This window comes from Gymnoscopelus microlampas (genome assembly GCF_963454915.1).
Source record: "Gymnoscopelus microlampas genome assembly, chromosome: 16".
Classification (NCBI taxonomy): domain Eukaryota; kingdom Metazoa; phylum Chordata; class Actinopteri; order Myctophiformes; family Myctophidae; genus Gymnoscopelus; species Gymnoscopelus microlampas.
This window is the reverse complement of record NC_139953.1, coordinates 10690266-10717927: the sequence shown is the minus strand read 5'-3', so window position 1 is coordinate 10717927 and position 27662 is coordinate 10690266. Positions and strand designations below refer to the sequence as shown.

The 27662-nt window shown below is 41.6% G+C and overlaps 1 protein-coding gene across 6 annotated transcripts in view; it reads left to right on the top strand.

Moving 5' to 3' along the window:
- Positions 1 to 27662, top strand: part of LOC311063757 (unconventional myosin-VI-like) — a 182647-nt gene that overhangs the window by 52263 nt on the left and 102722 nt on the right. For all 6 annotated transcript variants that reach the window (XM_084083349.1, XM_084083348.1, XM_084083347.1 and 3 more), the window contains exons 10-11: positions 6566 to 6646; positions 21149 to 21329. In XM_084083349.1, coding sequence (XP_083939475.1) covers positions 6566 to 6646; positions 21149 to 21329 — 262 coding nt within the window. The remainder of the gene's footprint in view (positions 1 to 6565; positions 6647 to 21148; positions 21330 to 27662) is intronic.

Here is a 27662-nt window from a genome sequence, read left to right as displayed (position 1 = left end):
CCAGGATCACATAGAACATTAGCACCGGGTGAAAAAAGGGTTACACAAATCGTGGTATAAAGACATTTTGGATTTGTGGTCCACATGTGAGACATAAAACAAACGCGCACATACTGTGCAAACAACCATACAACAAAGAAATGAAAATCCTTTGGAACAATACGTACAGGACAAGAAGTACACTAAGACGAGGGTTCCCAAACTTTTCAGGCTGCGACCCCCCCCCAAAATAATTATATTTGAACTGGGGACCCCCCACCCTGACAAGCACTTGGAATTTTAGGAGTTTATTTGGGGACCCCAAGTTTGGGAACCACTGCACTAAGAGTAGCAACCAAAGCAGAAGGGTAGCGGGCTATCCAGGGTAAGAATTTAACTATGGTGTGTGAAGATGAAGCCATGACTTAAAGACCATTTTTAAACTTTGCTAGAGAATTTATGGATTTTCAGAGTTCAGATATAAACCCCATACACACACATAAACCTACAAAGAACATCCAGTGTCTGGACAATATGCTCCCTTCATATGGAAGCATATTATACTAGTTCTTCTATCTTTGTTGTGGTCATTTCTATGGGCCACGTCATATAACTCCAGATGTTTAGATACTGCTAATGTGAGCTTGCCTCCAATTTTGCTGTTGTAAAACAACAATAACGGCGACCAGCTTAAAACTCTTTAAAACTTTACAGCCCTTTACAACCACGGGTGTGCGTTGGAAATACAAAATGAAAAGATCCTATATATTTTGTTCACTTCAGGCCTTGACCACCAGATGGCACGACTGAGCCACAGTTGAGCTGGGATGTTCTTTGGCACCAAAACATGATTTTATCATTTTGCCCTCTTTAGGTGTTGTTGGTCTCACTTCTCAATGTGTTTAATAGATAGTATGGTTGTGAAAGGCCTGAAGAGGGTGATCAAATGGGCACCTGCACCTGTCCCGTTCTACTCTTAACCTCACTCTCATTGGTAAACATTATTTTGAAGGCTTTCCCATTGTATTTATACAGTGGTGAAAGGTATGGGAAGGAAAGGCTAGAGGTCCCTGCTTTATTCACCTCTCAGGCAGGCGTAAACTACATCTCTGGACGAGCCGAGAGCAACGTGGACAATAATGGAGATAGTAATGTGGGATGATACAGAGATAATGGTTTTGACATTTACCACTGATTCCTCAATTAAACCGCGACTATTGACCTTTCGGGACGCCCCCCTGCCTGCCAGCGTTCGTATATTATTTTCACTGAATTAGAAGACGGTCCTTTTCGAGTGTGTGCTGCAGGGGCAGATTGAGGTTTATGGAACATTGTTATAAACCAAATGCCACTGTGAGCATTTGAATCCCCCCCCCCACCCCACTCCGCCCTTTTTTTTAACCAATTGACACATTCACTGCCTGGGTTTTTCAAAAATAGTACTAAAAAACTGCCAGCATGTTTAAACATAGGGAAAAAAATATTTTTTTGTCTGTTTATTTTTTAACATTGAAGTGAATGGAGCAGCAACTTTTTGGAAAATGTTATCTCCTGGTTCTTTGTGACGAACGAAAACAAAAAAAGAAAACAAAAAAAAGAATAATTTTTCTAAATTAACGTCTATAAACGTTTTTGGCAGGCAATAGCTAAATTTGGCAGGCAATGTGTTAAGACCTGAGGGTGATTCTACAAATACCTTCTAAATCAGTAGTTCTCTTATGTGCCAAGGACCCCCAAAATGATATGTATTTGGCCACGGACCCCCATCTGAAAATGTGTTGTGCCAGGGAGTGGGACCTCCAGAAGAGAAGATTTGTGTTAAACATTTCAAACATTATTCACACTTTCAAGATTTTTTCGAAACATTTAAAAAAAATAGCAGATGTGCAAGCTCGTAGCGCGGCACGAAGTGACGCGCTACGAGCTTGTATATCTGCTATTTTTGAAAACCACTGCTCTAAATCCTAAGAGTTTTCTGAAAAACTTATATTGCTATATATATATATATATTATATATATATAGCTAAAATCTAAAATGACAGTGACACAGAAGCTTTCCCGGTTTTAACGGTTTAAATTAAACTCAAGTGCTTTTCGAAAACAGCTGAGTAAAAACGTTGACATGACACATGCCAAAAATAGGGACGCCAGCCCAGGGTTAATGTGGTTAACCGCTGTGACCCCGCTGAATGGATTCCCATCAAACAGATTTGAAACGAGCCTTGACTCGTCTGTCTGCTTTGGATTCTGTGGTGGTGGGCCGGGGGGGGGGGGCACTGGAGGAGAACGCTGAATCACTCCCTCCCATTATCTCTGCTTCCGAAGGTATAAGCGCCCTCCGAGAACCATTTCCTCTTTCTTTTCTTTTTTTTTGCCAAGTCATCATCCCTTTATTGTCGGCATCAGAATTCAACGGCCCCGTTGTCAGTTGCGTCATTCACTGTCAACTTAACCCATTGATACCTGGAACGCATCTGTGTCACTTTAGATGTCTTTGGCTATTCAAAAATAGCAGATATACAAGCTCATAGCGCGGCACCGAGTGCCGCGCTATGAGCTTGTAGATCTGCTATTTTTGAAAAATCGTGAAAATTATTTTTTTCCGAAAAATTGTTAGGATTTTGATTTTTTTAGACGCGGCCTCAGGTCTTAATGGGTTAAAGTTGCCGTCTGTCTGTCTGTCTGTCTGTCTAATTTGATTTGATATCTTTATTGATCGTGAAAAACATAATGTAACAATAACATATTGTCACTGTTGGGCAAAAACCTTGTATATCCATATTTCAACCTTTTTTTTGCATTTGAGCAATTCATGCCCTACTTCGTCATACTGTTGCGTCACACGAAACTAGCAGAAATGGCAAAACTACATGCTCTTGTAGAGCTGTAGAAGTTGAAAGAACTTTCATTGAAAATTGAAAGAACTTTCATTGAAAATGAAAATGGTGTGTCTGTGGGTTTTTATGAACACTAGACCATACCCGGTGAAGTGCGCAGGCGAAAGTAGTTGCAAACGTGGGGTTATTGCACGTCCTGTCAGACACACACACACACACACACACACACACACACACACACACACACACACACACACACACACACACACACACGCACACACACAACGGTACATCCTCATGCGGCCAGAACTGTCCCCCGTCGCGAACACACACACGCGGCCGTCGCGCGAACGCAAATAATGTGCATTCTGACACGTGCCTCCCGAACGTGCATGCGCACGTTGCGTGTCCACGCATACACGGCCGCGGATGCGACTGTTCTGTGTGTGCAACAGTGTAACGCAGTGGGGCAGCCAGTGTAAGCATGGCGACATTCTTTGACATAAAAATGCGAATAAACAGCTGAGATTTAGTGAAATCGAAAAAGGGGGCTTCGCAGTCCCATGCACATGGTAATGGTCAATGGCTGTGCGCAATTTGCGATCAATAGCTCCAGGCACCGAGGAGAACCGGGCAGAACAATTTTTGGGCTCAGAGGTTTGTGGAATTATAGGAGGATTGAACCAATTCAAATTATTTACAAGAGCTTCTGACTAAATAATAACTACCGCACAGTGGATTTAGTGGAGCACAGGTTCTGTTGATTCAGATACATGGCCCACCATAATCAAAAGGACAAAAACACGAGAAAGCTGACGGCTTGTTTCCACTGTGATCATTTTAAAATGAGATGTGTAAGAAATGATGTGGTGAGGGATGAGTGCATGAAGTGTAGATGTTAGTCTGTCTGTCTGTCTTGTCTTTTCTCTCTTTTGGGGCTCCTAATGAAGTATTCTCGCACTGAGGAGTTTGTGCCCACAGCGTTGCTTTCTGCCTCCAATAGGCTCATACATCTGCTTTTATCCTGCAGCTCTGAGATGTGAGAAAACAATTAAAGTCGGTGTCAGACGACATCTCCCCGGGACGGGATAAACACATCGATTCAGTTATGAATTGCGCGATTATTTTCTTTATTGCCATAATGAATCCAGAATCGGGTCAGGTCCCGTCTTAACGACATAATTACTTCATGGCGTATTGGGCATTTTTTATCGTTTTAACCCATTGAGACCTGGAACGCATCTGTGTCACTTTAGATTTCTTTGGCTATTCAAAAATAGCAGATATACAAGCTCATAGCGCGGCACCGAGTGCCGCGCTATGAGCTTGTAGATCTGCTATTTTTGAAAAAAAATCTTGAAAATAAATGTTGTAGATTTTTTTTCAAAAAACTGTTAGGATTTAGATTTTTCTTTAAAGAATTGCCTCAGGTCTTAATGGGTTAATTACCTCGAGACTAAAATGTTAGGGAGGGACTTGTGGAGAAGAGATCCAGCAGAACTAAGACAAGTCACTTTATGCTTGCTTTGTCGTGCTCCAAAAAAAAAAGAAAAATCTGCTCAAAATTTCCGCTTTAAATCAGGCATTTCGACGCCATCACGGCCCGCGAAAACTGTTTTTTTGTTGACTAAAATCATTTCAGTGGACTAAAATATGACAAAAGCTAAATGGAATTTCAGTCACAAAACTATGACTAAAACTAAATCAAAACCTTCTGTCAAAATTAAGAGGACGTGGCCCGGATCGCTGGCGTAGCAGTCCGGGCACCTAGGCTCCAAAGTACGGTAGCCTGACAGTGCGTCGCGGGTTCGAGTCCCGATCCCGACGGCCTTTGCTGCATGTCACTCCCCATATCTCTCTCCCCATTTCCTGTCAAACTACTATCCTATCAATAAAGGCATAAAAAAAGCCCCCAAAACAATCTAAATAAGTTAACCCATTAAGACCTGGGATGCAACTGTTTCATTTTTTGATTTGAGCTAAAATGCCTTATTTTACACTTTGGCTAAACATAGCAGATATACAAGCTCATAGCGCGGCACCGAGTGCCGCGCTACGAGCTTGAAGATCTGCTATTTTAGAAAAATCAAGAAAATGTGTGCAAATCTTTGAATATATATATATATTTTTAAGCAAACATTTCTAACTCAAATCTTTGCTTCTGGTGGTCCCTGGAACAAAACATTTTGAGATGCAGGTCCGCGGCCAAATTCATATCATTTTGGGGGTCTTTGACATGAAAACGTTTGAGAACCACTGACATAGAAACATGTTTTTTTTTTTTTTTACCGTTAGGATTTAGAACCTCAGGCCTTTAATGGGTTAAGAGGATGTGACACTTTCTTTTCTCTGAATGTTGACGTCTCGCGGTGACGGGCAGGGATTCTGTTGCAAGTGGTTGCAATAGCATCGTCGTGACTTAGCAGCGGCTTGGCGTCTCGTCGTGAAGCGTTTGATCTGAATCAGCCTCGAGGCGGAAAACGCTTGGAAAACGTTTGAAAAAAGGCGGCAGCAAGACGTGTCTGGCCTCGAGTGATGTGATGAAAGTGTATCTATCGAGGGTCAGCTGACATGATGCAAGCCCTGCAGCCCCACGCTCATAAATACACATTTAGCTTGTGCACCAGCTAAACGTGTACAATGCACAGTACAATCCTCTGTGGGACAATTTAACCGTCAAGTATGATTTCGTTGGATTGTGTCGGCCCTAACTTGGTGTGTGAATTACCCTTATAGATCCCCTGGAGGTTTCATCTTAATGAAAGTGTTTGTTCGCGTCCGTCTGTCGAGCTTAACCCATTAAGGCCCGAGGCTCCGACGGTTTTCTGAAACTGTATCAGTGGTTTTCTGAAAACCACTGATACAGTTCTCAAACTTTTTCATGTCAAGGACCCCCAAAATGATATGTATTTGGCCGTCGACCCCCCCATCTCAAAATGTTTTGTTCCAGGGACCCCCCCCCCCCCCCCCCCAGAAGCAAAGATTTCAGTTAAAAATATTTGCATAAAAAATATATATATTCAAAGATTTGCACAAATTTTCACGCTTTTTCAAAAATAGCAGATCTAAAGCTCATAGATCTGCTATATGAGCTTGTAGATCTGCTATTTTTTGAATAGCCAAAGTATAAAATAATGATTTTAAGCGGTTACACAGATGCGTTCCCGGTCTTAAACGGTTAACCTTACTTTTCTCTAACCAGGATAATCTCCAGCTTACAGACACAATGTTGCTGTGAGCTTGTAGATCTGCTATTTTTGAAAAATCGTGAAAATGTGTGCAAATCTTTTAAAATAAATACTTTTAATGCAAACATTTTTAACTCAAATCTTTGCTTCTGGGGGGTCCCTGGAACAAAATATTTTGATGGGGGTCCGCGGCCAAATACATATCATTTTGGGGGTCCTTGACATGAACAAGATTGAGCACCGCTGATATAGAAACATACGTTTTTCAGAAAACTGTTGAGATTTAGGAGACATGTAGAATCGGCTTCAGGTCTCACGAGTCAGGCTTTTATGTAAATGTGAAGTTAATTGTTGTGGTGAATTGTGAATGATCAAGGGGCGAAGGGAAGAATGTGGCGGAGGAGTGATATGTTGTACACACACACACACACACACACACACACACACTCACACGCACACGCACACACGCGCGCGCAGAGGTTCACACAATGGAATTTCTCTGGTAAGTGTATTGCATTCACTGATGTTGCTGTCGTCGTGTTCCTTCTCTCTCCCCTGCAGTACCTGAACAGAGGATGCACAAGGTTCTTCTCCAACAAAGACACAGACAAACAGATCCTGCAGAATCGCAAGAGTTCCGAGGTACGGTACACCGTCTCATTCACTCTGTCCTACTCTATAGCATCTCCATACACTTTTCTTTTCCTTATCCGAAACCGATATGCCCATATATGGAGATCTCTGTATCGGTCTGTCCTTGTCCCCTTTCATGCCCGTATATGGAGATGCCTCATGTAATCAGTACAGTATATGCCCATATATGGGCATGCATCTTTTTTTGTACAATATATGGAGTGACTGATTTGTTTGTGCCTGATGCCATGACGACAAATTGAGGTTAGACAACACACACTGGACACTCCTTATATGGTTATGGCTGAGTCATGTTAGTGACGAGAGAGAGAGAGAGAGAGAGAGAGAGAGAGAGAGAGAGAGAGAGAGAGAGAGAGAGAGAGAGAGAGAGAGAGAGAGAGAGAGAGAGAGAGAGAGAGAGAGAGAGAGAGAGAGAGAGAGAGAGAGAGAGAGAGAGAGAGAGAGAGAGAGAGAGAGAGAGAGAGAGAGAGAGAGAGAGAGAGAGAGAGAGAGAGAGAGAGAGAGAGAGAGAGAGAGAATGCATTATGCACATAAACTGTTGGGAACAGTTGTAATGGGATTTTGTGGGACCCGCGGGCCATTTTCCAGCCCGCAAGCCTTTAAAAACTGCCTGCTCCCGCAATATTTGTGCTGGGCCCCATTTAGGATCCAAATCCTGATGCAGGGCTCTAGTAGTATTAGCATAGCGTATATTGTAGCATGGTATATTATAATATAGTCTGAATTCCAGGATTCCAGGATTAAAATTCTACAAGGGAACTTAGTTCCACCTCAAAAATAATCTTGTTACGTTTTTTTATTTAGAGTACTGATTTGATTTGTGTGTGTGTGTGTGTGTTTGTCAAATGACAAATGCCTGCGTGTGTGTGTAGATAAGCCTCCCTGCAATTCTCTTCCAAATCCATTACATTTTTCAATCAAACATGTGATTGAATGCCGTTAACACCACCATGATGAAGTTATGGAATATAGTGAAACACTATTAGCAAGATAATCTCACATATATCATGAGTGTTATTAAAGGTCTGTCAAAGACGAACCTATTCATGTCCAGGCATCCACTAACACCACCACAGACAGACACACACACACACACACACACACACACACACACACACACACACACACACACCCTCTAGGAACGCAGGGAGTATTTTAATTAGGCAGTGCACGGGAGATGTGATGCTCCGCACCACATCAATGAGAATACTTATTTGGCCTCCTGAAATGAGCTCTTTTCGTGCCTCCATCGCGTCTTTGATTAATTATGCAGGAGCCTTCCATTATAGTGGCTGTGCACAGAATTCCCCCCTCTGTGTCCAGCTAATTAATTCATATTTAAAGTAAGGGGCAGGGCATCTGTTTCCCCTCTTAGATAGTAAATTAAATTCGTTGTTGGTCATTTACTCTGAATGTGCGCCTGCATCTTTAATAGGGCTGGGCTATATTAATTCAAATCAATGTCACGATTCTTTCCAACGTTTGCCTAGTTTATTTTTTTATATATATTTTTAATGGTGAAAATAGCCAATCTACAAGCTCCAGGGTCATCTGAAATACATACACCTACGTTTCTCATTTACTTTATTGATTGGAAAAAGTAATCGATAGAATAATCGCAAAGAAAATAATGCATGTACACTGCTCAAAAAAATAAAGGGAACACTTTGATCCCTTAATTCTTTTGAGCAGTTTTTCGTTAGCATTATGTACACAGTTCATGAAAAAACTCAAAAGAATTAAGGGATCAAAGTGTTCCCTTTATTTTTTTGAGCAGTTTAGTCGCAGCCCTGGTTCACAGTAGCTACACTGTTGCAGAGTTGACGCTGAAGTGGTGCTCAACACGCTTGTTGACGTCATCACGTGTGCATACGTTTATGGGAGCAGCGAGAGAGAAAAAAAAAACATAGGAAAATATAAAGGCTTGGATTAACCCATTAATACCTGGAACGCATCTGTGTCACTTTAGATTTCTTTGGCTATTCAAAAATAGCAGATATACAAGCTCATAGCGCGGCACCGAGTGCCGCGCTATGAGCTTGTAGATCTGCTATTTTTGAAAAATCGTGAAAATTATTTTTTAATATTTTTTCCAGATTTTTTCTTTTGAGGATTTAGATTGTTTTTAGACGCGGCCTCAGGTCTTAATGGGTTAAAAAGAAAAGGTTACTTGGCCGATTCGGCAAGACTTTGTTTTTCCAGAATCGAACATAAGTTGTGCACGTCCAAAAAACCTCTTGAAGGCCGGTGCTGGCCCCAAAGTGAACTGAGATCAAAGCGATATAGAAACAGAGCCCTATGCTGTAGCTCCCATTGCAAAACTTTTATTTGTAGAGTCTGAAGAAGAGCATGGGCCCGAAACGTCACTCTGTGTTTAATAAAGTTTTGCAAAAGGGAGCTATAGCTCTACTTCTATGTCTTTGAAGAATTTGTTTCCCCCCCCCATTACAAACAGGAGTTGGAGATGAAGCCAGCTTATTTTTAGCGGTGCCAACCGCTCTACATTTGACTCTGTCTGTCCGTCCGTCCGTCCGTCCGTATGTTATGTCCGTCCGTATGCTTGAACACGGCAAAACACATGCGCCACTTCAACCCCCACACACACGCGCACACACACACACACACACACACACACACACACACACACACAAGCCAATACTGCACACATGCGCACACACAAACACACGCACACACACACACACACACTTGACGTCCGTATGTCCGTCCGTATGTTATGTCCGTTTGAGCACGACATTTAACCAGCTATAACTCCAGTTCGCAGCATGCTACGGAGTACAAATTTTGTACATGGACTAAAACCACCAATAGGGACGAACTGAAATTAATTAAGCCCCGCCCCCTCTGTCTTCCTATTGGCTGGGCTTTAAACAGCCGTAAGTCCAGTTTGCAGCATGCCACCAAGTCCAAATTTGGTATGTGGACTTAGACCACCAATAGGGACGAACTGTAATTACTTAAGCCCCGCCCCCTCTGTCTGCCCATTGGCTGGGCTTTAAACAGCCGTAAGTCCAGTTTGCAGCATGCTACCAAGTACAAATTTGGTAAGTGGACTCAGACCACCAATAGGGACGAACTGAAATTCGCTGCTATTATATGCTAGATATGTTGTGAGCTTGTAGATCAGCAATTTATTCATATATTATATATTTTTAGCGGTGCCAACCGCTCTATACGTGGCTTTTGACTTTTGTATGTCCGTCCGTCCGGCCGGCGGTTTCAGCACGGGATGAGCACGGCAAAGAAGCAAACAGCTATAACTTCAGTTTGCAGCATGCCACCAAGTCCAAATTTGGTATGTGGACTTAGACCACCAATAGGGACGAGCATGAATTGATGACGTTATCAAAAAGGGGTCCAGGGACCCCCAGCGCCCGTATGAGCACGGGATGAGCACGGGATTTTAAACAGCTATAACTCCAGTTTGCAGCATGCCACCAAATCCACATTTAGTATGTGGACTTAGACCACCAATAGGCACGAGCATGAATTGATGAAGTTATCAAAGAGGGGTCCAGGGACCCCCCGCGCCCGTATGAGCACGGGATGAGCACGGGATTTTAAACAGCTATAACTCCAGTTTGCAGCATGCCACCAAGTCCACATTTGGTATGTGGACTTAGACCACCAATAGGCACGAGCATGAATTGATGAAGTTATCAAAGAGGGGTCCAGGGACCCCCCGCGCCCGTATGAGCACGGGATGAGCACGGGATTTTAAACAGCTATAACTCCAGTTTGCAGCATGCCACCAAGTCCACATTTGGTATGTGGACTTAGACCACCAATAGGGCCCAGCATGATTTGCTGAAGCCCCGCCCCCTCTGTCTTCCCATTGGCTGGCCTTCAAACAGCCATAACTCAAGTTCGCAGCATGCTATGGAGTACAAATTTTGTACATGGACTAAAGCCAGCAATAGGGACTAACTGTCATTACTTAAGCCCCGCCCCCTCTGTCTGCCCATTGGCTGGGCTTTAAACAGCCATCATTCCAGTTTGCAGCATGCTCCCAAGTACAAATTTGGTAAGTGGACTCAGACCACCAATAGGGACGCATTGAAATGAGTTAAGGCCCGCCCCAAAGGCACCGCTTCCTTCACACAGGGTGTGATTTTTTTTTACATTTTGAAATTTTTTTACAGCATTTGGTTGAAAGTGGTTCAAAATGTGCTTATTCCCAGAATAAAGTCCCTGTTCCAAATAGGCCAGACATCCAAACAGCAGTGCAGAGTAGTGCTACATGGAGACATTATTTACATGGGTCCTCCTGGGGGAGGAACCAGGGAGTACCAGTAGAGGATTTGTCTATGGGACAAAGGGATCATTAGTTTTGACCTAGTTGGAGCACCAGAAGGGTGGGGTTTACCCCATCCAGACCATATATTTAAGCTTGTAGATCTGATATTTTCATTATTTTTGCATGGCACCACTGTGCGATTAAATATAAAATAATGCCCAAGTGGTTAATCGAATCGTTGATATATTTAAAAAAAAAATGCTTTTATCAAAAGTAATAGATAGAATAATGGCTAAGAAAATAATTGAGAGTTGCAGCCCTAAATGATCAATATTAACCCATTGAGACCTGAAGCCGATTCTACATGTCTCCTAAATCTCAACTTTTCGGAAAAACGTATGTTTCTACATCAGTGGTGCTCAATCTTTTTCATGTCAAGGACCCCCAAAATTATATATATTTGGCCGCGGAGGCGCTGACCCCCATCAAAATATTTTGTTCCAGGGACCCCCAGAAGCAAAGATTTGAGTTAAAAATGTTCGCTTTAAAAATATATATATTCAAAGATTTGCACACATTTTCAAGATAAAAAAAAATAGCAGATCTACAAGGTCGTTGCGCGGCACTTGGTGCCGCGCTATGAGCTTGTAGATCTGCTATTTTTGAATAGCCAAAGTGTAAAATAATGCTTTTTAGCTCAAATCTAGGAAGACTCCCCTCGTCTGGTACAATCAGAAGAAAACATTATTTCTGAATTATAGATCTCCTATACTCCTATACGTATAGTGTTTAGGAGTAGTGATTGATGTAATGACCAAAGGTATAACGCATGTCTCTTCACATTGCCTCATATTAATGACCAAAGGTATAACATATTATGTCTCTTCACATTGCCTCATCTTGTATCACACAGGACAATAAGGTGACTTGCTTGTTTTAATAAAGGACGCCCCCGTTGATTTTGAAATAGATGTGAACTTTGAGATGTTTGATCACTTGGTTTGTGAGTGCAGATAGACCCTAGTGCATGGTGTGCGGTGTTTCTTCATTTGCCTCTTTCTCTATCGTCTCTTGTTCTACAGTTCCCTTGCTCTTTAATAATAAAATAAAATGCAGTTCTTTACTGGAGCTCTGAATGTCACAGGTCCCATGGTACTGTATGTCTTATATTAGTGTATTTGCAAAATGTTTAAAAGCACCAAATCAAAGTGATTAAAACTAATGAATGAAAAGACTAATTCATCAAAAACCATACAAATCTTCAAGTGACTTATACAGTAGCAAGTAGCTGCCAAGCAATTTAGACAAATTAATTGGATAACAAAGTCAAGTCAAGTCAAGTCAATTTTATTTATAGAGCACATTTAAAAACAACCAAAGGCTGACCAAAGTGCTGTACAACAGGGTTAAAATACACACAAAAAAGCATCAAATACATACACAAGCAAAAAATACACAGGACACAATCAAAACAGGAAGAACAACAATATATACAAAAAAGCAATAATACAAAAATCATAGCAAAAAGGCAAGTAGCATAAAAGAGAAAAAGTGGGAGCACGTGGACAGGTGTCCAACAATTTCTACTATTTACTAGTTTACAATTTAAAAGGCCTGGGAGAACAGGTGCGTTTTTAGTCTGTTTTTAAAAAACAGGTGGTTTTAGAGAGTTTTTGCTTTGGAACCATTCACCCTTTCCCACAAAATAATGACCCATACTGCAGAAAGAGAAAGAGTAGAGGACTTGGCTAAGATATATATGCACTTAATTTAGGAGAGAATATCTCAACTGTTCTTGGCTAATATGACCCCAAGGAACAACTTATAGGAACTGCGAGAAATTCTCCATCCGGGACGAAATGCCCGAAAATGACCAAGCCCCTTTTTTAAATGACCATACCCGGTGCGCTACTATCTTCTAAACCTCAAAATGTTCAGAATACTCATGTTTAGGGAAATATATAAGAGTGTAACATTTCTAATTTCACATTTTATGACAGAACAGCTAAAAGAAAGCGCTAAAAACTGTCAACTAGTGACAGAGGGTCTGGGTCTGCAGACGCAGTGATCATGTCTCACGTTTCATACAAACAAAAAGCATAGCTTTTCCCCCCCATAATCAAAATAAATCACTATAAATTAAGGATATTTTGGGGAAAAAAGCCAAAAAAATAACACATCCCTTACATTCTTGTAGACAATCAAACAAACAAATTCCTTTTTAATTTCCCCTAGCTCACACAATAAACAAAGTATGTCCACCTCTAGAGTGACATAAACCCCGCTGGTATATTTGTCTTTATTTTGTTTAGTTTATACACGTCTCATTGAGACATGGATCTCTTTTATGAGGGAGCCCTGTTCAGGGTACCAATAGAAAAAGTTACAGTTAACAATTAACAAAGCAAAGCAGAAGCATTTAATACGTCCCTTAGTTTGGGAAGCAGGTGCACTGTCCAATTAGCCTGGTAAACCCTCCCTCCGGAAATCTAATTTCCATTTGATTTCAGGAGAGAGTCTGGCCTGAACCGCCTTTCTGCAATAATCGCTGTGGGCTGGAGTTGGGCGGGAGTAATACCGTTGACTGACAACCCCTTCAACCAATGATCGTTTTTCCCCTTCAGCCAATCAGCAGTTCATGTTGACGAGCTCCAGACTATGTGACGCAACGGGACTTTTGGGACGGCCATGCCCAAAATAGGTTGCCTTATTGGGATACATGCGTGTCACTCCCCGCCCCTGCCGGTTCTCTAAATTTATATTTTTAAATAGGCTCTGTCATGATTAATTGACCACATATATGAAGTTAAACAACTAAATTCTATCCAAACGATATCTTAATAGTAAATTCCGTGCCTCAAAAAAGAAGTTTGAGACCGTTTTAAAAACTAAAGTAAACAGTGAAGGCACTCGGACAACAACAATGGCTGCCGTTCGTCTTTTGTCGGCCCCAGTCAGGCTGCACTCGGTTTCATTCGGGCTCACTCGAACTCGCCACCTGATTGGCCAACTGTCGCTGTCAATCACAGAACGATGTGCGACGACGCTGATAGGCTCGTCGGTTCGGAGAACAGAGCGATTATTGCAGAAAGGCGGTTCAGCCCAGACTCTCTCCTGAAATCAAATGGAAATGAGATTTCCGGAGGGAGGGTTTACCAGGCTACTGTCCAATGGAGTCTGCCATCAAATCAGTCACTAAAAGACCCAAGAGAGAACCTTAGCTTAAAGGAGCATTTCACCCCTGGAAGAAACTGCAATCACTCAATGTTAATAGTATTTGTAGTAGATAACAGTAGAACAATTTAACATTTGCACCCTATGGCCAGAAAAATAATGAAATCTGTGTATTTGACTAGGATTTGACTGGAACACTGCAATACTACAATGACCATAATGCTTTGGTGCACTGCACCTCCTTCTGGGGGAGTGGAGGCTGCCTGTGGGTGTGATCTTCAACGGCAACACACAGCATGTGTGTCAGCTGGTGTTCAGTGTTGCCATGTCTGCTTATTATAAGCGGCTTCTTTCTAAAATGTAGTTGATATTTGGGCTTGTATCCAAATGTTTTGATTGTTGTTTAAACCAGTGGTTCTCAAAGATGTTCATGTTACATGATGTATTTTTCCACGGACCCCGATCTGAAATTATAATTTGTGCCAGGAAGCCCCAACCAAATATGTGTTGTTAAAACGATTAAAAAATACTCCACATTTTGCACTTTTTCCCCTCAAGATTTTTTGGAAAATAGCAGATCTACAAGCTCACAATGGGTAACATTGCAACGTGTTGTGAGCTTGTAGATCGGCATTTTTCAAATATATAATATCCCATGTCTAGGTTTAAAGTGCTCTTGGCTTAGTTATCTTCTTTTGGGCTTGTTTTCATAGACCTGGTTTCTTATTTCTTTCACAATATCTGGCAACACTGGAAGTCAGTTTGTTTACCGTCTCCACGTTGTATTTGGATTATTTCACGCTTGCGCTTATGAAACACTACACAGGAGTATTATTTCATGTCAACATTCAAGTACAACTATCAGAAGATGTAACTCAGGTAAAGTAATGCGTCACTCTTCAAATTTAACAAAAGGTCCGCGAACAAATGCGCAGTTTGGGCTGTTTTCTGTGTTCTGTTGTGTCTAAAATCTCTGGCAGGAGGGGGGTGGGGGGCTGCCCGCTGGCTGCATGACGCGTCGAGACAACATGTAGTGCGGAAAGGAATGATGTAACATCTCGTGACGTAAATAACGTCACGAGATGTTCGAAGATTACTATATATCTAAAAACACAGATTATACACAAAAAAAAAACCAGGAGCTTGTTTCTTGAGTCCTAAACGTCATTAAAATAAGATCTGGTTGCTAAATCGGTGAAATGTCCCTTTAAGGGCACGGCCCCAGCGCACTTTTATTTTACCTCTGGGGGCGGAATCTGCCAATGCATTGTCAATGCAAATGCGTGGATTCTTGGAAAAAATCTGCAAGAAAAATCTGCATGAATCCACGCATTTGCATTGACAAAGTATTGGCAGATTCCGCCCCAGAGGTAAAATAAAAGTGCGGTGGGGCCACCACTTAAACCCTATATGGTTGAATACCAGAGGTGGAAAAAGTACTCAAATTATTTACTTGAGTACAAGTATCAATACTGCAATGTAGAAATACTCTGTTACAAGTAAAAAGTCTAGAATTCAAAATATACTTGAGTAAAAGTACAGAAGTATTGCCATCAAAATGTACTTGAAGTACCAAAAGTAAAAGTATTCATTATGCAGAATATCCCATTTCAAGTTTTCAAATGTGTTAAAATCTTTTGAAAATAGCATCTACAAGCTCACAACGCGATGCTTTGTGAGCTTGTAGATCGGCTATTTTCAAATAGCTTAAGTCCTATGTATAGGGCCGAAGTGGTTAATGTATGTTTTGTAATAATAATCAAAATCTACGAAGTAACTAGTAGCTCAAGTTTTCAAATAATTGTAGTGGAGTAACAGTACAACATTTGCCTCTGAGATGTAATGGAGTAGAAGTAAAAATACTGGAAATGGAAAATACTCCAGTAAAGTAAAAAAGTACCTCAAAATACAGTGCTTGAGTAAATGTACAAGTTACTTTACATCACTGTTGAATACTAGTCTATTTTCATGTTTTCTGTTATTGTGGGGAAAGCTTTCGCTGAGAATAGCTGCTCGACAAGCTGCGACGCGTTGTGAGCTTGTTGATCTGCTATTTTCTGCGAAAGCTTTCCCCACAATACGGATGCAGGGGTTTAACCCATTGATACCTGGAACGCATCTGTGTCACTTTAGATGTCTTTGGCTATTCAAAAATAGCAGATATACAAGTTCATAGCGCGGCACCGAGTGCCGCGCTATGAACTTGTAGATCTGCTATTTTTGAAAAATCGTGAAAAATATTTTTTTATATTTTTTTCCGAAAAATTGTTAGGATTTTGATTTTTTTTAGATGTGGCCTCAGGTCTTAATGGGTTAAGTGATTAAAGGGATAGTTCACCCCCCCAAAAAAAAAAAATTATGACCAGTGGACGGTTCCGGTAGGAGACACATAGGTCTCCTACACATCTTTGTGTCTCCGGCGGTCATCAAATTATTGGTTTAGGAATAAAAATTTAAAAAATGAATAAATCCGTGAATTCAAGTCTCCATGGGGTGACTAATCGATAGTCATTTTGTCGACTAATCGATAGTCATTTTGTCGACTAATCGATAGTCATTTTGTCGACTAATCGATAGTCATTTTGTCGACTAATCGATAGTCATTTTGGGGGTGAACTATCCCTTTAACCCATTGAGACCTGAAGCCGATTCTACATGTCTCCTAAATCTCAACAGTATTCTGAAAAACCTAAGTTTCTATATCAGTTGTGCTCAATCTTTTTCATGTCAAGGACCCCCAAAATGATATGTATTTGGCCGCAGACCCCCATCAAAATATGTTGTTCCAGGGACCCCCCAGACGCAAATATTTGAGTTAAAAATGTTCGCTTTAAAACAATATATATTCAAAGATTTGCACACATTTTCATGAATTTTCAAAAATAGCAGATCTACAAGCTCGTAGTGCGGCACTCGGTGCCGCGCTATGAGCTTGTAGATCTGCTATTTTTGAATAGCCAAAGTGTAAAATAATGCTTTTTTAGCTCAAATCTAAAAATGACACAGTTCCAGGTCTTAATGGGTTAAGCTCAGATCCGTCTGCGAGTTATTCCAAGTTCTGTATCAAAGGGCTAGTGCTAATGTTCTTGAACGTTACTGTGCACATACTCTAGAGATTATACTTCACATAATAAGCTTCCGCACCGCAAGCTTCTCTCTTTATGAGGCAATAAGTTCATAATTTGTGTTCATGCTGTATATCAACAGACCGCTTTTCTCTGTACATGAGACACGTTTAGCTCCTAATCTCCTGAATATCAACAAGTTAAAACTGTTTATGAGAAATGAATAATAAATAAAATAATGAATAAAAAATTAGCCCACACAACGAACCCACTTTTGGCTGAGGAGCGACCGGATGAGAGACGAATGTTGCTGAAAAAAACCTTGTATCTCCATATTTAAACTCTTATTATGTTTTTTTTTTCTTCGGAAATTAATGCCCTACTACTTTGTTGTAGAAAAGTGTTGCGCGGTAGTAGCCAAAATAGGACATCTACAAGCTCATCGCAACGCGTTGTAAGCTTTTAGATCTGCTATTCTCCCTATTTTGGAAATATTTCTAAAGTTAAAAGTAAAAGTGGTCCACTCTGCCTTTCGGGTTTTGTATATATTTAACCGATGCAAAATTACGAGCGTGTGACTAAAATTACCAGCCTGATCGCCAGAGAATTAGTATACATTGCACGGATTTTTGCACGTCATTCCGTGCATAGTCGCCTAGAAACCCCCAAATTCTGTGCATATGTACGGGGAGTCCCACGGTGGGCGTAACCAGTCGCAACCCGGAAAAAGCAGGAAGTAGAGCAGTCCCCACAACAAAATTTACGATTCTGTGCCTATCGGTACGTAACTCAAACGGCGCTGAGTAGGCTCAAGGGAATGTCGCAATGTTCAGGACGGCAACTCGCTCGCTTTAGCTCGCTCGGTGGTCCTTCACACGGCGACAATTCCCTTGAGACTGCGCGCCTCCGAAATGGTTTAGTCACAATGGGGGAGATGCGAGGCGGCTATGCACGGAATTTGTGGTTTTCCAGTAGTCTATGCACGGATTTTGAGAAACGTTGAAAAACGTTCAATGAGAACGTTTCCTCTGGGTTGAAAATTACAATTTGATCTATTGGAACTATTTGTTTCTCCCCCATTTCCTCCAAAGTAACTTTGGACATACAGTACAGGGTTTCCTCCCGACCGTGACGATGTCAGACGTTCAGTGCAGAATGTTAGCAGACAACCATCAGCCATAGTCCTCTGCTCTCAGAACACGCTGTACTCATCAGGGCTCCTTGCTCCAAAGCAATGTTTCTTAACCCATTAAGACCTGAAGCCCATTCTACAAAAAAATGTCTTCTAAATCATAACGGTTTTATGAAAAAAAACGTATGTTTCTATATCAGCGGTGCTCAAACTTTTTCATGTCAAGGACCCCCAAAATGATATGTATCTGGCCGCCGACCCACATCTCAAAATATGTTGTTCCAGGGACACGCAGAAGCAAAGATTATGAGTAAAAAATACCTTAAAAAATATAATATCATATTGAAAGATTTGCGCCAATGTTCAAGATGTTTAAAAAATGACACGGGTGCTTTCCCGGTTTTAATGGGCTAACTGTGTCCTTAGGGAAGAGGAGAGAGAGCGCTGCTGGCTTTCATTCTAGCCGTCTAATTGCAGAGACTTAATTTAGACCTGGGACACAAGGTACCGTAAATTCCACTTAACTACCCGCTGGAATGGGAAGCCAGCAACAGTTTTATGTCCCCAGGGCTGGCAGTGAGAGATCCACTGCTTCTAAAGAGAGACCGACCCTGTACGAAAAGTACTGCAGAAAAAAAAAGAAATAGAAATAGTCTATAGTGGGATAGTCTATTGGGAAAAGGTTCCATATTTACATTTTACATTTGCATATACATTCATATATTACATCTTTATTGGGTATATATAGATTTCAGAGGCAGTTTATTCATGAGGTGAATATCTACCGCATTGAAAAAAGGTGATTACTGTTCATTTCTGCCACCAGACACCGGTGGTGTAAGGTGCATTGGGGGTTGGCTGGTAAGAGTCAATAAGGGTTCATTTGGTTACATTTGTACACTCTAGAAGTAACAAATGGATATATTAACACTTAATATAATATAATATGATAATATAAATTGTGCTTATTAGAATTCAAGATCTTAAAGGGATATTGTCAGATACAATTAATATCAAATATCTAAATACTGAATCAAGCAACCCACTGTCTGGGGTGCTCACAAAAGCCCGATTAGACATTAAAATGACACCAAACGTGAATTATCCCTTTAATTGTCATTGAAAAAAAACAAAAATAGTTAATTGTGGAAGATGTTAGCTCACTTTCCAGGTTCATTTATTATTTAAGGACACAACCAGTTTGACTATGAAGCCCGTTTGGTACCTTAATCTTTTATTTATTTAACATCATTAAACTGTGACATTCCTCTGCTGTGGTTGGGTTTGATCGTGCTTTGTACTCTGTGTGTGTGTGTGTGTGTGTGTGTGTGTGTGTGTGTGTGTGTGTGTGTGCGCGCGCGCGCGTGTATTTTGCTCTTTATAATTTCAAGATTTGATTTGCTGTGCTTTCTCTGCTGTTCAGAATTGTGTGTGTGTGTGTGTGTTGTCTCCTCATTGCCTCATGTCATATAAGTCGCTCATTAAACAAGAATTAATTGGATATTAAATTAAAACACAGCTGTCCCTCATCAGCCCTGCTGTCCACAGCAGACTGAGTTAAATGTATTCAATAATTGAGTTCACATTAAGCAATGTCATCATCTTGAAGTCAATAATTAATCATAAAATGACACTAATCACAGAGAAACAAAATATATAATTCTACACCGTGAATGTTAAATTATTATGCAAATATGCTTGTACGTAAAGAGATAAACAAGATGGTGTTGGAATCAAACCAATGAAAAATGTCAGTGGGCAGCATTTATCATAGATATATACAGTTTTTTTTAAATTAATACTTTTATTGCCCGGAATGTAAACAGCACGTGGTACAATAAGACATTAAGGCTAAAATGATAACGCAAAAAAAGTTCTTGTGGACTTGTTTACATTGTGGTCCTATGTATTCAATTCATCAACATAGCATAAGCAATTAACACAATACGTCTCATCAACAAATACAAACATTATGTACAGTGCAAAGGAGGCCACCATATGTTGTAGGTGCCTCCTAATGTACAGTATGTATGCCCCATGTTCTGTCTATGGAAGCAGGATGTCTCTCCTCAATTAAGAACCATCTTGATGAATTGTCAACCGATTTTGTTATGATTAAAATACTTTTAACCTATATGTTTTTTCTACCTTTCAATCCGGGACAAATAGGCTCTATGCATAGCAGCCATATTGGAAAGAAATTGGGCCTCTCTTCTTACTTCCTTCGCAGGTGTTACCAATGATACTAATGAAGGCTCTGTTCCATTCTGGTCAGGGAGCTGATATCGTGCATGTTGGCTCACTAGAAACACTCCATTTTGGTTCCCAAATGGCCCCTTATGGTGGGTGTGTAACTCTGAGAGTGTACAAATGGAACCAAATGGACCCGTAAGGGTCCATTTGGTTCCATTGGTTCCATTCATTTGGTTCCATCTCTCAGAGTTATGGGGGTCCTTGAAAATAAGACAACCACTATGCCACACTAAATGGAACAGAGCCTTAATTAGTATTATTGGTAACACCTGTAAAGGAAGTAAGGCAGGGGCCCAATTCATTCCCAATATGGCTGCTGTGCATAGAGCCTATTAGTTGTTGCTATGTATAAGTGTATATAGTGTTTATATACTGTGTATATAAACTATGTGCTAATGTGTATGAGCATTCATCACCTCTGCAGACTGTTCTGGGTTTCTCATCAGTTGACAAATGCCTACAGTAAATAAGTATGCAAGTTAACCCAGAAATGGATGGAAAACAACGATTAAAATAAGGAATAGATAGGGTTCAATATAGAATAATAATAGCATTCGAGTGAACTGTCACAAGCACTGCTTAAACCCAGCCAACCTTTCTGCGTCTCTCAGCACCTGAAAGCGGGGCCCCTGAAAGACCCCCTGTTGGACGACATGGGCGACTTCAACAGGATGTGCGTGGCCATGAAGAAGATCGGCCTGGACGACACGGAGAAGCTGGACCTGTTCAGGGTGGTGGCCGGGGTTCTGAACCTGGGCAACATCGACTTTGAAGAGGCAGGGAGCACCTCAGGTACACTTACTCCACCTTTTTAAAACCCATGCAGTCCGAGAAAGCGTCCGTGTCATTTTATGGTGTAGCGTCACAAACATTTTTTAATCACTTTAACCCTTTAAGACATAAGGCGATTCTTAAAAATGTTTTCTAAAAGAAACAGTTTTTTTGGAAAAAAAAAAAAAATGTTTTCAAGATTTTTCAAAAATATTCAAAAATAAAAAAATAGCAGATCTACAAGCTCATGGCGCGGCACCGAGTGCTGCGCCATGAGCTTGTAGATCTGCTATTTTTGAATAGCCAAAGAAATCTTAAGTGACACAGATGCGTTCCAGCTGTGAACAGGCGTTCACAGCGCGTTACTTAATGCCTGGCTTCTGGGGGTCCCTGGAACAAAATATTTTGAGATGGGGGGGGGGGGGGTGGGGGCGCTGCCAAATCATACATTTTGGGGGTCCTCGACGTGAAAAGAGTTGAGCATCACTGATATAGCAACATACGTGTTTCAGATTTGTTTCTTTTAGAATCGGCCTCAGGTCTTAACACATTGCATGCCAATCACGTAGATCTACGCGAACCTATTTATAGCCGCCACGTGCCAATCGCGTAGATCTACGTTTTTTTTTTTTTTTTCAATTTGACCCAAAGACCAAGGAGATATGATTTATAGAAGATATAGACTCCTATCCACTTCCTTGTTAACTTAAAACTTAAAAATTATTTATCACGGCTCCTGAGTACTTTTTTTTTTTCAATGAAAAATCTCTGGCACTGGCTAGAAATATTCAGAAATACCTCAGGCAGTTAATGGGTTAATGGGTTAAGGCCTACACAGTATATGAATGAAATAAAATTAACTCCTTTATGGGTACTACCTATGGGAATTATTATCAGTAAGTGGTGTTGTGTCTGAGTGAAATTCCCAGCTGAACGTGGTTGATATTCTGTAGGATCCGCATAGTCACGCAAAGGGCATCTTGGGAAATGTAGTTCAGCTGTGTTGTTCGTGTGAGCTAGCAGTAATGACATCGTCGCTGTCAGGAGGAAACCTTGTATGTCCAAAACCTTACTTTTCAGGAAATGGATCCATATGTAGTTATTATTTAGTCGCAAGCTCTTCATAATACATTGCCTTGGTTCAGTGTTCACAAAACCCACAGACAGACCTAACCACTTTTTCTTTCACTTTAAACCATTAAGACCTGAGGCCGATTCTGCAAAATGTCTTCTAAATCCTAACAGTTTTCCGAAAAACGTGTGTTTCTATGGGCGCGTTCGGAAATACAGAACTGAGCGCACTGGCCAATGCAAACTAATAGGCGAGTGCGCTCCGGTGCGCTATTTCCGAACGCACCCTATATCAGTGGTGCTCAATATTTTTCATGTCAAGGACCCCCAAAATGATATGTATTTGGCCGCGGACCCCCATCTCAAAATATGTTGTTCCAGGGGGTCCCAGAAGCAAAGATTTGAGTTAAAAATGTAAGCTTTAAAAAAATATATATTTGCACTCATTTTCGCGATTATTCAAAAATAGCAGATCTACAAGCTTGTAGCGTGGCACTCGGTGCCGCGCTATGAGCTTGTAGATCTGCTATTTTTGAATAGCCAAAGTGTAAAATAATGCTTTTTAGCTCAAATAAAACAAATGACAGATGCGTTCCAGGTCTTAATGGGTTAAACAAAAACGACAAATCTACAAGCTTACGGCGCGACACGTTGTGAGCTTGTATATCGGCTATGTTTGTGCTACTTTTGTGTGACACTGTAGACTGTAGTATCACAAATTAGAGGATTCATTTACCAGAAGAAATTGAATTGTGGAGACGCGAGTGGGCTATGTCCTGTGGGGCATTTTGAGAATGATTGAAGGGTTGTGTTTTGCTCAAAGTAAATCCTGCTCATTACAGTATGTGTTCTGTGCTCGGTGAAGGAGCCCCACAGCACCAGCTGTGATGATGTATTGTTGATTTTGACTGCAAACTTTTGATTCTGTTTTAGTCGTAGTCTTTTGAATCAAATTCCATTTAGTTTTAGTCATATTTTAGTCACCTGAAATGTTTTACTGTTAGTCTAGTTTTAGTCGACTAAATATCGTAAGATTATAGTCGACTAAAACTACAGTTGATATTGTCGACTAACATGTATTTTGGCGGTGCCTTGATGGCGTCGTGACGGCTGATTTTACACTTGGTTGCGTGCTGAAAATAGCCGATCTACAAGCTCACAACGCGTCGCAGCGCGACGCGTTGTGAGCTTGTAGATCTGCTATTTTCAGAGCGCAACGAACGAGCACAACCAAACATAAAATGACTTGTCTTGTAGTTCTACTGTACTATTTCTCTGCTAGTCCCTCCCTAACATTTTAGTCTAGTTTTTATTTGTTGACGAAATTGTCACTATATTTAGTCTTAATTTTAGTCATCATAGCTTATAGTTTTTATTACATTTTTCTTCAGTTTTTGTCGGTGAAAAAAGGTAGTCGACAGACATTTTTCGTCATAGTTTTAGTCGACGAAATCAACACTGTGATGATGCCGAGTCACTGATGTTCAACCGTAACCTGAGTTTCACCACACGCTAGGGCTGGGTATTGGCAGGTAACTCGCGATACGTATCCAGGATACAGGAGTCACCATGTGATTTGTACATTGAGTTCTCAGTCACCACGACTGATTTCAGTCATTTGCATTCCATGGAAGTCTTAGTCAGTATGTCTTCTATGGCAGTGGTGCTCAACCTTGTGGGTCGGGACCCCCAGGGGGTCCCCGTGTGATTTTGGGGGGGTCCTCAGATGACATGACACAATTTTGAAACATAACTTTACACACCGTGTTAATGGTTTATGAAACCGATACGATGCGTTTGCCGATAACGACACACGTGACCAACGTGACACAAGATAAAGCCAGAGAAAACATCAGGGGGCTAGCTTTAGTTCCACTGCCATTTCTCAGGTCCTCTCCACTTTCCTCTCACTTCTTTCTCTCTGAAGAGGGATTTAGCAGTATCTCATAGCAAAGACATGTTATTCATCACCAACCTCCATGGTTCAAGAGCTTGTACTCAAGGATCCAAGATGGCGGCACGAATGTTACATGCTCTGCTAGGTTTTATGTTTCTATGTTTTTAAGTCATCTATGCCTCGCGAATTTTATTGTTGCTTCTTTTTAGTGACATTTTAAACATAGTTCGGTGTTATCGTGATATCCTGGGATTTATTTTAGCTGAAGTTTAGGAAATAGTGGATTGTCTACCTCTGAGAAGCCTGTTCCACAATCCGCCTGGTGTCTGCCGGCTTTGACCTGGTGTACGACGCTACTACACCTCTATCGAGGGGCTGTGTCTGTGAGGCCAGGGTGTCCCCTGGACTGTCTGCTCCGTTCCTGTCTGGTTGGCCTTGAGTGCTGGGATCACCCTGGGTGGCAACTCTAGCTCATCGTAGCTTGTGCTGCTCACTAGACATAGTGTTTATACCACCGCTGGCTGTGGCAAAAACGCTAGTACAATTACAGCGTTTCTCCTCGCGGCTACTCGGCGGCCGTGATCTCGCTATCAACGGTGATTCTGCGCCGGGTCTGCTCTGCTGCTGCTGCTCGGAGGGCTCGCCTGCCCTGCTGATCCGTGGCTCTGCGTCCTGCCTCTTCTCGGGCTTTGTGAGGAGGGACTGCGGTGGATGTGTGGATATAAACCGCGCCTCCAGGTTGGCTTGTGCGGCGGTCTCGTCTCTCATCTATCTCTGGCTTCTGCGACGGCGAGCACTGTTGTTGTTGCCGGCGTCCTCGTGTTGGCATGCTAGTTCAGATGGCACGCTAATCTCGTTGCTCTACTGTGCTACATAGCCTGTCGAATTGCGAGGCCTCCAGCCTCTGCCCTGCTTCTCTTCCACGGATTGAACAGTTTCTGTACCTCGGATTCGGCCCGTTCTCCGTTTCCCCTCGTCGCCTCCTCGGCTGTTGCTGTTGGATTACAGTTCTCCTCCTCCTGCTCCAGTACGGCGCATGGTTGGTCGCACAAAACACAACTCAAAACATTCTGTGGTTGTTTTGTTTTCATTTCATTGTTTATGCTACATGCTTCATTGAACGTTGTGCATAATATTCTGTGGCTGTTTTTGTTTTTGTTTTCATTGTATTGTGTATGCCCTGTGGTGAAATGTTTAACATGTTGCCTTGCAATATGTTGGCTGTGTTGATTGTCTCGTTGGGCATGGGTCTCATGTCACTGGACACTCTCCATCTGGGTAACACCACTTCTTTGCCACACTCGAACCTAAACACTGCTGGTAAAGCACGCGTTACATCCGGATTTCTGGAAAATGTACTTTGGCCACAAAGACCATGTAAACGTGTTTCTCTGAATTGCTTTTCTCAGCCTGCTTTGGATATGGTGATTCTTGGATTATGGCGCGATCCCTGTTGTACTGCTCACTCTTGCATGTCTTCCTCCAGAGCCCCTGGTGTTGTTTCAGTGTTTAGGAGAACATCAACAAGGTTGTTGATTTTACTAATGCTGTTTATCTCAGGTAATGTACACATTAATCCTGGACCGGACCCCGTCTTGGAGGCCCTACCAATGTTGTCTACCCCCCATGACTTTAGCTGTAGACATGGCCTAGGCTTCCTCCATTTTAATGCTAGAAGCCTGGTGCCTAAATTGCCCACTTTTCGTTGTTGGTTTGAAATAGCCAAGCCTGATGTGCTCGCGGTTTCAGAAACCTGGTTAAAACCTGGCACTACTGATAATGTGGTTTGTGTGCCTGGCTATAATATCTATAGAACCGATCGTAAAGGCAGATGTGGGGGAGTTGCTCTGTACATCTCTGATAGATTTCAAGGGTCTGTTCTTCATTCTGTAACTATACCTAGGCAGTTTGAATTTTTAGCCGTCCAGATAATGGTGGCTAATTCCCCTCTGACCATTATCTGTTGTTATAGGCCTCCTTCGGCAACTAGTGAAGCTATGGGAAACATTGTAGATTTGATTTCTAAATGTGCTAGCTCCGAGATTGTCCTTCTTGCTGATTTGAATTGGGATTGGTTGACTGATAAATCTGCCAGTTTTAAACAGCAATGTGATTCCCTAAATTTAATACAGATCATACATAGCCCCACTAGATTAAACCCTGCCAGACCGGATGGTGACACTTTGATTGATATTATTCTAACAAATGCACCGCACAAATATGCCTCAATTGGTGTGTTTGCAAATGACTTGAGTGACCACTGTGCTATTGCATGTGTCAGAAACACTAAGCTGCCCAAAACCAACGGCCTGACTGTCATCAGGCGCTGCTTTAAACACTTCTCTGAACAAGCCTTTCTTCATGATTTGGCTGCAGTTGATTGGTTTCGCATGTCCTTAATTCCATCAATGGATGAGGCCTTTCGGTTCTTTCACGAACAGTTTCTCTACCTGATGAATAAACATGCACCTCTCAAAAAAATCAGAATTAAGAACCGTGCAAATCCCTGGTTCTCTAGGGACCTGGCTGATCTGATTCATGAAAGAAATAGACAATGGTCACTTGCAAGAAAGTCTAATTCAAGTCATGATTGGCTTCTGTTTCGTGTCTTGAGAAATAAATGTACGGTCCTCACCAGGAAGTTAAGATCGGAACATTATTTATCTCTCACTACTGATACCTCTAGCAATCATTGTACCTTCTGGAGAGTAGTCAAATCCCTGCAACAGAAAGGAGCAGCAGGCCCCCCGCCTAAGATTCGGGTGGGCGAGTCCTTTATTTCTGATAAAAAAATCATGTCAAATGCTTTCAATTCGCATTTTAAAAGGGCGGGACACATTTTTGATGAGCAAATTGCCAATGCTCCTCATCAAGACGCCCATGATGATAACGTTGACTCATCTGTTGTTTCTGTTTCTGTTTTTGACTTTTCTCCCATCCTGGTATCGGATGTTCTACACGCCCTGTCTACCTTAGACCCTAAAAAATCTGCAGGCCCAGACGGCCTTGACCCTTTTTTCCTAAAATTATCATCGGCTATCATTGCTCAACCTGTCACTGATATGTTCAATATCTCCTTAGCCACTCAAAGTCTACCTGAAGAGTGGAAACAAGCAAATGTTTCCCCTCTTCTCAAGGCTGGCGATCCTTGTGATGTAAACAATTACAGGCCCATTTCTAACCTTTCCACCTTGGCAAAGATCTTAGAGGGCCAAGTATCAAATCAGGTAAAGGTTTTTCTTGATTCATACTCTATTTTGAACCCCATGCAGTCAGGTTTTCGAGCAAAACATAGCACTGTAACGGCATGCCTTAATGTTATCGACGACATCAGGGCAGCCCTGGGTAAGAAATCTTTTTGTGCGGCCTTATTCATTGATTTGAGT